Source organism: Leucopleurus acutus (genome assembly GCF_964270905.1).
Source record: "Leucopleurus acutus genome assembly, chromosome: 1".
Taxonomy (NCBI): domain Eukaryota; kingdom Metazoa; phylum Chordata; class Mammalia; order Artiodactyla; family Delphinidae; genus Leucopleurus; species Leucopleurus acutus.
In genome coordinates, this window is record NC_139142.1 from 27,308,776 (window position 1) to 27,321,676 (window position 12,901).

The 12,901-nt window shown below is 57.8% G+C and overlaps 1 protein-coding gene across 3 annotated transcripts; it reads left to right on the plus strand.

Annotated features, from left to right (window-relative positions):
- Window positions 1-528: 528 nt before the first annotated feature.
- On the plus strand, window positions 529-12,220 carry PGF (placental growth factor; the record flags this gene model as incomplete). Of its 3 annotated transcripts, none has more annotated exons than XM_082836638.1 (7): window positions 529-603; window positions 1,843-1,885; window positions 6,224-6,420; window positions 7,231-7,307; window positions 9,326-9,355; window positions 9,461-9,523; window positions 12,193-12,220. In XM_082836638.1, the coding sequence occupies 7 exons, from the start codon at window positions 529-531 to the stop codon at window positions 12,218-12,220; spliced, it is 513 nt and encodes a 170-aa protein (XP_082692764.1). The 3 variants fall into 3 exon arrangements, with proteins under 3 accessions (XP_082692764.1, XP_082692765.1, XP_082692766.1); XM_082836639.1 differs by having other exon boundaries at window positions 1,846-1,885; XM_082836640.1 differs by lacking the exon at window positions 9,461-9,523.
- Between the last annotated feature and the right edge of the window lie 681 nt (window positions 12,221-12,901).

Sequence of the window (12,901 nt, forward strand, 5' to 3'; positions counted from 1 at the left end):
ACTGCCGCCCGAGCTCGCTCAGGTCCGCGCCGCCCGCCCGGCCTCTGGCCCCGCTCGGCGCCCGGCCGCTCCCTAGGACTCGGGTCTGGAGCCTCGTCGGCGGTGGGCGGGGCGGGCCTGCAGCCCCGCCCCCACTCGCGGGCCCTGAAACCCAGCGGCCGACAAGCTTCAGTCCCAGAAGGGAGCTGCTGTCTGAGGAAGAAGCTGCATCTTCACTCGCCAGCCACGAGAGGACCTGGGGTCGCGCCGGGCGCCCGACGGACCCTCCTCAGGGACCCGCCTGCCCCACACCGACCGGCCCTGCCGGGCCCTCCGCACCAGGTGCCCCAGCCGCAGCCTTACCTGCGGGCTCCAGAATCCCCAGGGCTTCTAGAGGATGCTCGGGCCACCGACAGGGACCTCGGGGCAGCAGTGAGGGGGGGCACCCAGCCCCCCATTCAGCTCCTGTCCTCCTGTGCCAGGGGCTCCCCCGGGGTACGAGCATGGTGGTTTTCCCTTGGAGCCCCCTGGCTTGGTACGTCTGAGAAGATGCCTGCCATGAGGCTGTTCACTTGCTTCCTGCAGCTCCTGGCTGGGCTGGCCCTGCCTGCTGTGCCCCCCCAGGTAAGACCCCCACGCCCCAGCCTGGCTTCCCTGATCTTCCCACCCCCAGCACTGGGAACAGGGGGCTCTGAACTCACAGACCCACTCCCGGGAGCAGCACCTCCAAGGATGTCCACACACTTCCCACGAGCCAGGCTGGACCACGTCGTCTGGGAGGAGTCCGCAGGCTGGGCTGTCCCAGACCTCAGCTCCGGGGTCTGTCTTGGCGGGGGCAGGGAAGCCACAGGGAAGGGAGGGAGGTTTCCTGTCTGGCCCCTGGAGCCCTGGTGGCTTTGCTAAAAGCATCTCTCCACTAATCCCAGGCGGGTCCCTGGCCTTGTGGTCAGGGTCGAGGCCCTGTGACCAGGCAGGCACCCCCAGGACCTCTGACCTGGCCTGGTGGAGGGAAATCCGGCTGAAAAGACTACTGGTGGGGAGGCTGGGCCCTGCCCCCCACCAAGGCTCCAGGCTGAGCCCAGGGCTCCTGGGTGGGCTGGGGGCAAGACAAGGGTCCCACTGTGCCCTCTCTCCCGGATGGGCAGCTGGAGGTCCTGAGTGCAGGGCCTGGGGAAGTGAGCAGGGCCCTTTTCCCAGGAGCTGGGTGAGTCTGGCTGTGAGCCAGCTTGGGCAGCAAAATCCTGACAAAGCCAATGAGCTCCCTTCCCACTGCGCTGTCCCACTGCCCTGGGAGTCCCGAGCCCCAGCCCAGAAGTGGGTGGGCTGGGCAGTTCCACGGGGCGGAAGGGCCATACCACCCGCCACCCGCCGCCCGCTTGCCTGCTGCAGGGCTGGTCAGAGGTGTCACTTTACCGGCAGCACCGGCTCCTGGCGCCACCCGCTCCAGCGCCTCAGCTCTCACCAGCTGATCGCCTCCCCCTGGGCTCTGGCACCCAGCCAAGGCGAGCTGCACAGGGCCCAGCAGGGCTGCCTGGGGGCTGGGTAGAAGGGAGACCCCAAAGGATCGCCAGATCTTTGGGACAGAGCAGGCAAAGGGTCTCCAAAAGCTTCCAGCCTCCCACCCTTTCTAAATGAGGAAACTGAGGCCAGAGAGGGGGTGGGATCCACGGGACCCACCCAGGGTCCCTTGAGTTTTTCTCGTTGCACCTGGAAGGAGCCAGCCGTGAGACAGGGCAGAGTGTGTACAGCGGGTGGGAAGGAGCTCAGAGTCAGAGGGGCCTCTATGATCTTACCGACACACTGGGCCCCAGAGCGCAGAGACCCAAGGTGGTCCCCCTCATCTCTGCACCTTTCTGTCCACAGCAGTGGGCCTTGTCTGCTGCGAACGGCTCATCAGAGGTGGAAGGTAAGCTGCCTGGGCCCAGGGGGCGGGGGCGGGGCTGGAGGGGCGGGTGCACAGCTCGCCAAGTCCTCACCTCCTGGGCCTCTGCAGAGGATGGGAAGGGTTGGGAAGGGTGGGTGCAGGCTGATACTGAGCTGGGGAGAGTCTGCAAACTGGCTGACGCCCTGGCCGACAGAGTTGGCAGAGCCTGAGAGATCCCCCCATTGTGACCCAGAGGCCTAGAGAGGTGTCTTCCTGGGCCAGGGTCACCCGGCACACAGAGAGCAGGGCTGGGGCCCGTTTACCCAGGATTTGTCAGGTTGGGGTTCATCAGAGCCCCTTCCCAGCATGATGTAAGGGGGGCAGATGGGGTCTTGGAGGGCAGTGCAGGCAATGAGTGCCAAGGGCCAGGCTGGGGGTCTGTGAGCTGGATGCAGTGGTCCAGCAGTCAAGAGGACCAGGGAGGGGCAAGAGGACCTTCCCAGCAGCCAGCCCTGGAGGAGCTTCAGGGACCTGACGAGGCCTTTCCATTGATTACAAACAGACAGAATGAGTTGTGCCTTCCCTGGCCCCTCCACTCCCCACCCAGGGTTGTATCAAGAGGGAATCTTCAAAGGGTGAGACAATTTGCCAAAGAGACATACGTGCAGAAGGCAGGAGGCCCATGCCAGGCCCCCTGCCTTGCCCCTCCCTCCCTGCCTCTCCAAGACGTGCAGCCAGGCCACACACCACTTTCCACGGAAGAAAGGGAGCATGTAGGGACATGCACATGCACACGCGTGGTGACCTCTGTGAGCTGGGAACACCCTCCCTCTACTGCCTGTAGCCAGCCTCTCCTGGGCCTGACCATGCTCTGACGGCTGAGTCCCAGGCCCCTTGGGCACTGAGAAGGTGGGGGTGGTAGCAGACATTGATTTCATTGATATCCTCTCCCTCCCCCTGCTTGCCCTCTGGGATTGGCACAATATTATGCTCTCTGGGGTTTGGAGAGTAGACCCATCACCTACCTCCACCCCATGGCCTTTTTGATGCTTTTAGTATATTTCAGATAACAGCTATCAAAGAAGTCTGAGCCTCAGTTTCATCATCTATAAAATGGGAGCATTAAACTACATGATATCTAAGGTTCTTTTTCTCAGATTGTAGGATTCTCTGACTCCATGGAGGAGACACAGGAGTATATTTCTCCCAGGGACCCGAGTGAGGAGGGACCCGGGAAGTGTCGATCCATTAGGACAGCTCACCTGTCATCCTGATCAATTAGGGAGCCTGTATCATGACCAGGGAAAGAGCTTTGGACCCCAGTTATCAAAATCCTGAAAATGCCATCCCCTCCTAACACCAGACAAGAGACAGAATGGTCTGTGCTTTGCAGCCGCAGACGTTGATTTTTTACTATTACTATTCATGGTAATATTGTCAGGCATTTACTATGACTCTGTGCCACAAGCTGTGAACTAGGAAGGCACTCGTATTCTCCACGTTTTATAGATGAAGGCTCTGAGGCTCACAGAGGCCCTTGGGGTCACCTAAAGCCTTGGACACTCTTCAGTGCATGTGACAGAGCTGGAGCGCGTGGCACCGAGCCTCCCCACGGCTCACAGCTGAGCAGGCATTGAGCAGGGTGTCCCCTGCCGCAGGCTGGGTGTGTGCCCCACCGGTGACCACCAAGAGGATACCTGCTGGGCTCGGGCTGGTGGCCAGTGGCTCTGCCCAGCCCGGTCCCCCCACCCTCCCGGTGGCCCCCCCAGGAGCTTGCTCTCAGGATGAAACACTTCCCACCTGGGGTCTCCTCTGTCCTGGGTGGTAGGCAGCTGGAGCCAGACGGGAGGCTCACCCAGGGGCTGGCAAGAGAGCCGAGAGCCCACTTTTTGGCCCCGGGAGCAGCCAGGCGCCTGCCTCGGCCACAGCCTCCCGTTCCTCTCCCCGCACCCCGGCCTCTGAGCAGGTCTGGGGCTGCCCTCAGGAGCAGCTGAGCAGAGCTCTTTGCCGAGGGGCTCAGCCCACAGCTGGGAGCGGTCACAGCACTCCCTCAGCCAGCCCCTCGCCCAGCCCCCTCTGTTTCTCCCACACACCCAGACAGCAGCCCCAGGAATGAGCTGCCCCCTTTCCTGGTGTCTGCCAGGTAAACCAGGCCCAGCCCACCTCCTTCTCAGCCCTCTCCCAACACCATCCGGCCATGAGGCCCAGAAAGCGGTGGGCTTCAGGGCCCCGGAGCCTGGGTCCTGTTGCCACAGTCTGCATGTTGGGTGAGGGGAAAGGAAATCCCTTCTGCCTCCTAGGCCCTGCGGCTCTGCTTAACCTGGCGGTGGCCCCATGGCCCAGCTGGGTGGAGTTTGCTTGCGGGATGGTAGGGGGACGGGGTGCCCCTTCTCTGCTGCTCTCCCCCTCCCTGATGGCTGGTCCCGGGGCAGGACCCTGAACCTTCTGTGGCACTTTGGCAGCTGGCTATCCCTCTGCTGTTATTTATGTTTTCCGAGGCAGAGATTAAATGTTCAGAGTTGTGTAGTGCTTATGAAGGTTCTAGACTAAACACGCACTCATAGAGTTACAATAGGGAGGTGCTCCTCTGACCTCTCCCTGCAAAGGCTGGCTTCCCTGGGGCTTTGGGCTGACCTGGAGGAGAGGGCCTTGTTTCCCACTTGGGTCCAGGGAGAGTGACCCAGTGGCCTGGAGAGGCAGGATCAGGGAGGTCTCTGGTCTCCCTCCCGTCCCTGGGCCCAGCCCTAGTGCCCCCTAAGCAGACAGGGCAGAATGGAGCAGCAGACGCTCAGATAAGCACAGTTTATTGCTCTGTGGCCGCTTCAGCCAGCTCCACGTGGACACACCGCCTCTTGGGTATTTTCCACCGGCTTGCAGCCTTTCCTGAGGGCCTCTGCTAGGGCTGAAGTTTATTTTTCCTCTGAGATTACCCTGAGACTCACGTCCTCGTAGGCTCAGTAGAATGGACTTCAGCCCCTTCTGCCTCCTAGGAAGGGACATGGAAGGTAGTGAGGGGCTGCTAGGAGAGGCCATTGCCCTAGGGCAGAGGCTGCAGCGTCCCCAGGTGGCCCAGCTTCCCTGTCCTCTCCCACCAGCTGAGGATGACCACCAGGTACAGGGCAGGATGACCCAGGACTGGAGATGTGTCTCTGCTCACGGTCTCACAGCTGGGCTGGGTTGTGTGCACAGAATCACAGACTGCCTGTCAGATCTGGGAGAGCCCTTAGCAACCATCTATTCCCAACCTTCTTCTTTTTCCTCAGCTGAGGAAACTGATATACCCAGAAAGGTGAAGTGACCGCCCCAAGGTCACACAGCCAGTGTAGGGCCAGGACTAGAAGCCAGGTCTCCTGGCTCTGGCTACTCACTTCCTGTGAGCCTCTGTTTGGGACCAGGCCCCAGGCCCTCCCCTGAAGGAGCAACGTCTTTTGAGAGACTCCAGATCAGCCCACAGAAGTTCCTGGTCAAGACCACCAGGACATCGTGGGGGTCAGGGATGTCCCTGATAACCTTCAGCGAATTCTCATCTAATCAATCAGTAATGACTTAGCCTGTGTTTACTGGGTGCTTGGGTCCGTGTCTTCAAGGAACCTCAACTTGCTTGTAAAAAAGATAAGAGCCACCAGTGACCGAGATAAGGCAAGCCCTTGGGGCTGAGTTATGCTCAAAAAAGGAACATCTGTTCACGCTGGACAAGTAGGAGAAGGCTTCGGAGAGGAGGAAGGGAGGCGGGCCTGGGGAAGTGGGAAGTGGGCTTTATTTGGTTAGAAACGAGAAGGGGGCAAGGAGCATGGACCTCAAGTGGGAATTAGGATGATGTGGCCCCGAGCTCTCACGAGGGTGGCCTGACCGAAATGGAGCACGGGAATGGGGCATGTTGCTGACTGCAGTCTTGGCCACCAGGCAGAGGAGCTGGCCCAGTGTGGGCAGGAAACAAGGACTAAGGGGAAGGCTAACCCTCCCTGTGGGACTCTGCAAGCCAGTCTTGCAGAACTGACTGTTTTCTGCCAATTCCCCAAGACTGAGGAAGCACCAGGTCAGGGCTAAGAAAGATCCAGAGGGCCTGGGGAGCTGCCAGAGCACGCGTCTCGAAGCTTCAAGGCACCGAGGCAGATGCGGGCCCCTGACTTGAGAATAGAGCTGAGAGCTCAAGACACTGAGAAATTCCGTTCTACTGGGATTTCCATCCGGCAGACGAGTTGGAGGTCCAGCTGTCATCCCAGAGGGATCACATCAGGAGTTCAGAGCGGGGGGAGCTCACACAGGCTGGGGGCTTCCTGGAGGAGGGGGTGTGGGCTGAACCTGGGAGGACCCGCAGGGCCTGGGCTTCAAGGAGCAGGCCCCTCCTGGCCTGACGCAGCTGTCTGTGCCTCCTCGCAGTGGTGCCCTTCCAGGAAGTGTGGGGCCGTAGCTACTGCCGGGCCCTGGAGAGGCTGGTGGACATCGTGTCTGAGTACCCCGGCGAGGTTGAGCACATGTTCAGCCCGTCCTGCGTCTCCCTGCTGCGCTGCACGGGCTGCTGTGGCGATGAGAACCTGCACTGTGTTCCAGTGGAGACGGTCAATGTCACCATGCAGGTAAGCAGGCTCTCCTCCTCGTGTCCGGGCCTGCCCCTCTGTCCACATGCTGCTCAGAGGGCCACAGAACCTGCCCCCGAGGGGGCCCGGGAGGGAAGGAGGGCAGGCCGGGGTCACAGGACTGGGACTTATGCCCAGGCCTATCCTCTTACCACAGCGCCCCTCCTTCCTGAACCCCTGCCCCAGCTTGGAGCCCCCTCACCTCCTCCCTTACCAGCTTCCTCAGCCTCTGGCTTAGCCCTGCCCCAGGACCTAGGACATCTGGTTGAGGTTGGAAAAGAAATCTGTTCGGATTCAAGATGTCCCTGTTTATACCAGGGACATTTGGCATTTCACGCCCTGAGCTTTCTCACACACTCACACCTACAGTGGTTTTTTGAGCACTAGTTGAATAATGCCAAGCGCTATGCTAGGTGCTTCAGAAATGTTACCTCAACATTTGATCCTTGGAGCTAAGTGATATTCCCATTTCACAGATGAGGAACCTGAGGTTCAGAGATGTTATTTCACTTGCTCAGCAGGTGGAAGAGCCAAGCTTTGAACATAGGTCTCACTGCCTCCAGAGCAGCGGCCCCCTTCCTACACTATTGCTATGCTGGTGGCCCTGGGACGGGAGGGACAGGGGCCTCCCTCAGCTCCACATGCAGGCGGGAGGGCTATTTGCCCCACACTCAAAGCGAAATGAGGGTGTGTAGTCCAAAGGCTGGTGGGAAATAGGGAGCCTGGTCCTCATGCAAGGGGAGGCTGGAGGGAGCATTGGAAACCCCAGGCCACCCCCAATCCAGTCACCCAACCTTCCTCTCCCCTCAGCTCCTGAAGATCCGCTCTGGGGACCGGCCCTCCTACGTGGAGCTGACGTTCTCTCAGCATGTGCGCTGCGAGTGCAGGTGGGTCCTCGGGTGTGGCAGGGACAGCCCCCACGAGCCTGGCAGCTTCAGCCAGGGGCTGCCCGTCCCTGCTTCCTAGTTGAGGGAGACCAGGGAAATCGGCGACCAGTGGCAGCTGCTTGTGTCTCCCCATCAGCCGGTTTTGCCCAGGGAGCTGGCCCCAGCAGCTGGACCACAGCTGCTGAGAAACCACAGGGATGGAGGGAGCCAGGGTCCCTCCCAAACTTGCCAGGCTCAGGGCACGCCATCTCCCTCCTCAAGCTGGGAGGCAGCTGCCACGGCCCTGGAAGAAGTGACTGGACTTAGTTCTAGGCCAGGCTGGTGCCCACGGGAGGGGTCAACTGACTGAGGCGCGCAGAGACGGACAAGCCCTGGTGGGAGGGAAGCGGCAGAGGGAAGGAGCTTTCTTTAAAGTCACTCCCCCACCCGGGAGAGCCTGTCACCAGCACATCTTGCTGCTGGTGCCCAGGGTACTCTGAGCATTAGTTACCAGGAGCAGCAGGCCTGGCACTGCCAACCAGGCGCAGGGAAGAGAGAAATGGGCTCAGGTGCTCTCCTGGTACCCCTGGGCCATGGATGGAGACACCAGACAAGAGGTCCTGAGCCCTATCCTGGGGCAGGAAGAGGGGGAGGACCACCATTTATGGTGCATCTCCTCTGTGCCTCGCCACGCATTAGGCACCTGACTGTGTTTTCTCATTTATTCAATAAACATCCATTGAGCACCGACTGTATGCTAGGCACTGTCCCAGCTCCTTGGGATACAGTGGTGAGCAAGAGAGACCAAGTCCCAGCTCGCCTCACAACCCTAGGAGATAGGTACCATTGTCGTCCCATTTTATGGATGAAGAAACTGAGGCTTGCTATGGTTACATGATTTGCCACAGCTAGTGAGTGGACCCCAGCCTGTCTAACCCCTAAGCTTGCCCTTTTTCTTGCCACCTCTCGTGGCCGTTACCACACTCTCCAGGAGCCCCGGTACTGCCCTGGGCTTGGTCCTGCCTACTGTCCTGGGCTCTGGCCACCCCTCTTGGATCTGTACCACTGTTAGAGGCCCTGCCCCAATCTGTTTCCTCCTGTCCCCCCTTGCCAGGGCTTGGCCATATAACAACAGTTCAGTAACAAACCCTCCCGGGCACAGTGTTTGACAGTGACCTTTCACCTTCCACATCACCTTTGCCCTCACAGCCTCTCTGTTGGGGCAGACAGATGAGAAGACTGAGGGTCCAAGAGTGTCTCTGACTGGTCCCAGATGGCAGAGACATGACCAGGCAGTCCCAGGAGGCGCTGGTACCCTGCCCTGGCTCCCAAGGGAGATGGCCAGCCTAGGGAGTCTTCCCTGACCTCAAAGCTTGCTGTCACCGCGCTGCCCCATGCCCCCACTCTGGCTCCCAGGGGAGACTGAGGCCCTGTCCCCTTCCAGAGGGCTGGGCAACAGGGCCACCTTTCTTCTCTCTTCTGGGTCAACAGCCACAGCGCCCGGAGGCAAAGCCAGGACAAGCCTGGTGACTGTGGGGCGTTCAATCAGCTCCCCTCACCCCACCCTTCACCCTGGCCCCCTGATGTTGCCTGCACCGTCACACATCCTCAGGGTGGGGGGTGGCGCGATGTCCACCTGACAGGTGGCCTTGCCCCTCATTCACTGTCAGCGAGGAAACTCCCAGAGGGCACCCCGGAAGGAAGGGCAGGTGCGAGGGAAGGAAGCAAACAGAGAAAGGCAGCAGAGAGCAGACTCATTCCCCAGATTTGATGCCAAGAGGCAGAGGAGAGCAGAGGGTGTGGAGAGGACCCCCAAGAGGGCATTCACACCTCTCTTGGTGGGGTCACCAGAGGCTAGCGTGGGAGCGGAAGCCCCAAGGCCTCTGGGCATCTCTCCCTAACTAGCTCCATGCTACCCCCTAGTGGCTTCAGTGCCAACTACAGGACCAGCGCCGGTGATGTCCGAGGGGGCTTAGCGGGGCAGGGAGCCCCTGCTTACTGCTTTCCTGATTCTCCCCTGCTCCTCTCTGTTTTCCCAGGCCTCTGCGGGAGAAGATGAAGCCAGAAAGGTAAGCAGCCTGGCTGGGGCACCGGGCTGTTCTCAGGCCTGCCAGCCCCTGTCCTAGCATGGGGGTCCCCAGCCACTCTGTCCTGACGCTTTTGGCTTATTACAGGAGGAGACCCAAGGGCAGGGGGAAGAGGAAGAGAGAGAAGCAGAGACACACAGACTGCCACCTGTGAGTGCGCGGGGGGCCCAGGGATGGCAAGGAGGCTGGGCCAGAGGGGAGCCCAACCCTGCCAGCAGGGTCAGTGGTCGGGGAGGGACAAAGCCAGTGGTCGGGGGCCACAACCTAGAGATTCTAGGGCCTAGGAAGCCTCAGGTGAACCAGGACAGGAACCAGGAAGCCTTGCTTCTTGTCCTGGCTTAGCTCTAAGTTTCTGTGTGGCCTTGAGCAGGTCACGTCACCTCTCTGAGCCAAGTTTTTCTCTGTGGGTAGAATGAGGGGTCAGGGGGTCCACCAAGCATTCAGTCGGTCTACGTTTACTAAGCACTTACTGTGTGCCAGGTACGTCAGTGGGCAAACCAACAAGCTTCCTGCTCTTACAGGGCTTACATCCTAGTGCTAAAACGTCCAAAATCTCAGCCAGGGCTACCTCCTGGTGGCCCTGGGGAAGGTGTAGCCCCTCACCGGCTCCCAGATCAATATTTCTTCCACCCTCCCAGGGAGCCTTGGGGTCCACTCGCTTCCCTTTCCCTCTCCATGTTACCTGCCCATTTGGCTTCACGTCCGGAGGACTAGGCTGGAGTCCAAGCCTGAGTGTTGGGAGAGCAGGATTAGAGAAGGGAAAACCCAAATCTGTGAGAGTAAAGAGTAAAAATAAAGTATTTCAGCATGCACAGTAACTCAGTCACACCACGGTTCTCCTTCAGGGCCTGTCTCCTTCCACCAACAGGACTCAGGAAATCATTTCATGCCATGGGACTGGGGCTGACCAAGTCCTACCCCATGAGCCCAACCCTGCACGAGCGGAGACCTCCACCCCACTCTGTGAAGATAGGGATGCTGGGGAGGATTCTGGGTGGGTCCTCTGCAGGCACATGGCACTAATTTCTCCCCTGGGCCCAAGCAGCGACTGGGGGAGGAGCTGGCAGTGTAGTCAGTGCGGGGCTCCCCAGCTGGGCAGCCCCAGATGGAAAGCGGCCTGTCCTCTCTCTGCTAGGGCAGCAGTCTTCAAACGTTTCATTCGGGAATCTCTTGAAAGAAATTCAAAGACTCATGTGCTCCCTTGTTCACTTTTAAGTTGACATTGAACTTTTTCATCAAAATTGTAAATAGTTGCAAAGGATGTAACTTCTGGCCTATCATGAATATTAATATTTTAATATAAAGCCATTATATCACTCTCCAAATGTATCCTGTGGAATAAGCCATCCTAATTTAATACCATCATCCACTCTTAAAAAGCTGAACAACATCAACAAACAAAAATATATGAACGCTCTCCTTTGATAGTTGAATATTTCCATTGCTTCTTTTTTCCTTGAACTTGTCTTTCCATTTTACTTTCCCCACAGAATGTCAGCCTAATGGAGTATTTTTTTTAATATTCAAATGTCTTTTATGTGTCACCTTGTCATATTTATCTGCCACAACAATGGTTTGAATCATTTTAAATTTCCTGTGAGCAGAAAACTCAAAATTCAATTTTCTCTTGGAATGAATTATCACAATAATTATTATCAGTAGCAACTGATCAAAACAGCACAAATACATCATATTTTACTAGATGCTAAACGCAGAAGTACAATCCATCTTATTGGGAATGCACCTCAATGAGATGGACGCAGCTACTTCTTTTCAATTAGTTAATGAACTCAGTAACGCATGTTACCTCCTGCCAGACTGAGGCAGGATTCAATAGTAATCCCATTCCTGTGCATCGTTTTTTATAGATGAAAAGACTGAAAAACCATGTTCACGTAAACAGGTAGATGGGACTGGAAGTCACTCAATCACTTGAACTCCTTCCAAGTTGTTTGCCAAAAACCTCAAGGTGATCTGCTACAAAAATTCCTTCTCATGACAGATTAACTGACAATTCGGTTAAGCTGTTCTTCAATTTTGTTGAAAGCAGACTTGGAAACCACCCCACTTGCAAAACGCTTGCTTACCCAGTCAGTCACCATATTTCCTTTCTCAACGCCTACAACAATGTCTCAGATGGTTATTTTATTCAGTGTCCCCTCGAATCCTTTTTACCTTGGGGAAAAGTACTGTAACAGGATTTAGAATGGACATGATGCTTCCTTCCTTCCTAAGGGAGAAGGGCAACTGGGAACAAGATGGTGGGAAGCAGACCTCAGGTGGAGAAGATGGGGGAAGCGGACCTCTCACGCAGACAGTTTTCAGGCAGAGTACATGGGAAGGCTGAAAACGAATTTCTTTAAAACCATCAGTACATACACCTTGGAAAACCTTCACGTACACCTAGGGGTTCCCATATCCTCGTTTGAAGACTGCTGTCCCAGAGTAAGCAAAGGCATTGGTGCATGGAGCCAAATTGCGTTCAAAGTAGACTTCGTCTCTGACTAGCTGTGTGACCTTGGGCAAGTTTCTTAACCTCTCTGAGCCTCAGTTTCCTCATCTGCAAAAGGATGATAGTGCCTTACCCATGGGATATTTTTAAGGGTAAACGAGAGAGTGCTTAGCGCGGGGCTGGGCACCTGGGTGCGTGCTTGGTGAGGGGTAGCTCCTAGATGCTTCTTGGCCTCATGCAAGCAGAGATCCAGGCTTCCCATGCTCCCTGTCCAAGCTTCCCCTCTGGGTTTGTCCCCCCTCCCATAGGAGGGACCCCACCCTCCACACTGGGCTGATACCCCCTTTCTGTGTCTGATCTCTGGCAGGTGCGGCGATACTGTTCCCCGGAGGTAACCAGCCCCTCGGAGGAGAGAGACCCCACACCCAGCTCGTGTATTTATTACCGTCACACTCTCAGTTACCTCCCTGCTGGCACCTGCCCTCTATTTATTAGCCAATTGTATCCCTGCTGAATGACTCACTCCCTCCAAGAGGAGGGGCAGGGAGGGACAGGACCCTCAGGAATTCAGTGCCTTAAACAGAACGTGAGAGAAAGACAGAAGACAGACCCATGTGGCTTCAGCTTGGGAAGAAGCAAGACGCGTGGCTTTGTGAGGGGCAGGCCAGGCCCCAGAGGCTCCGGGGGTCACCAGGGGGCTGGAGAGGGAAGGACTGGAGACCCACCGCCTGCCCCCCGGCCTTGGGCTCTGCATGGACCAGCAGCCCTTGCTGGGGGAGCTCCTGGCCGGGGTGGGAGTGGAGAAGCCTGCTCCCACTGGCCCTGCTGGGAGAGTGAGCAGGCAGCAGCTCTGCATCCTCTTCCTGGCAGCAGCTCTACCCCTGGAGATCAGAACATTCAGCTGTGGAGAACAGTGGTTGCCTGGGGGCCTTGGCCACTCCTTGTCCCCTAGGTCTGGCCTCACATCTTGCCACTGCTTGTGCTGGGACGTTGTTCTTTACGGCTAAGGCGTCACCATCCTGCCCCTCCCAGGGACACAGGCAAAGAGTGGCCCCAGGCTGGACATGGAGCGAGCT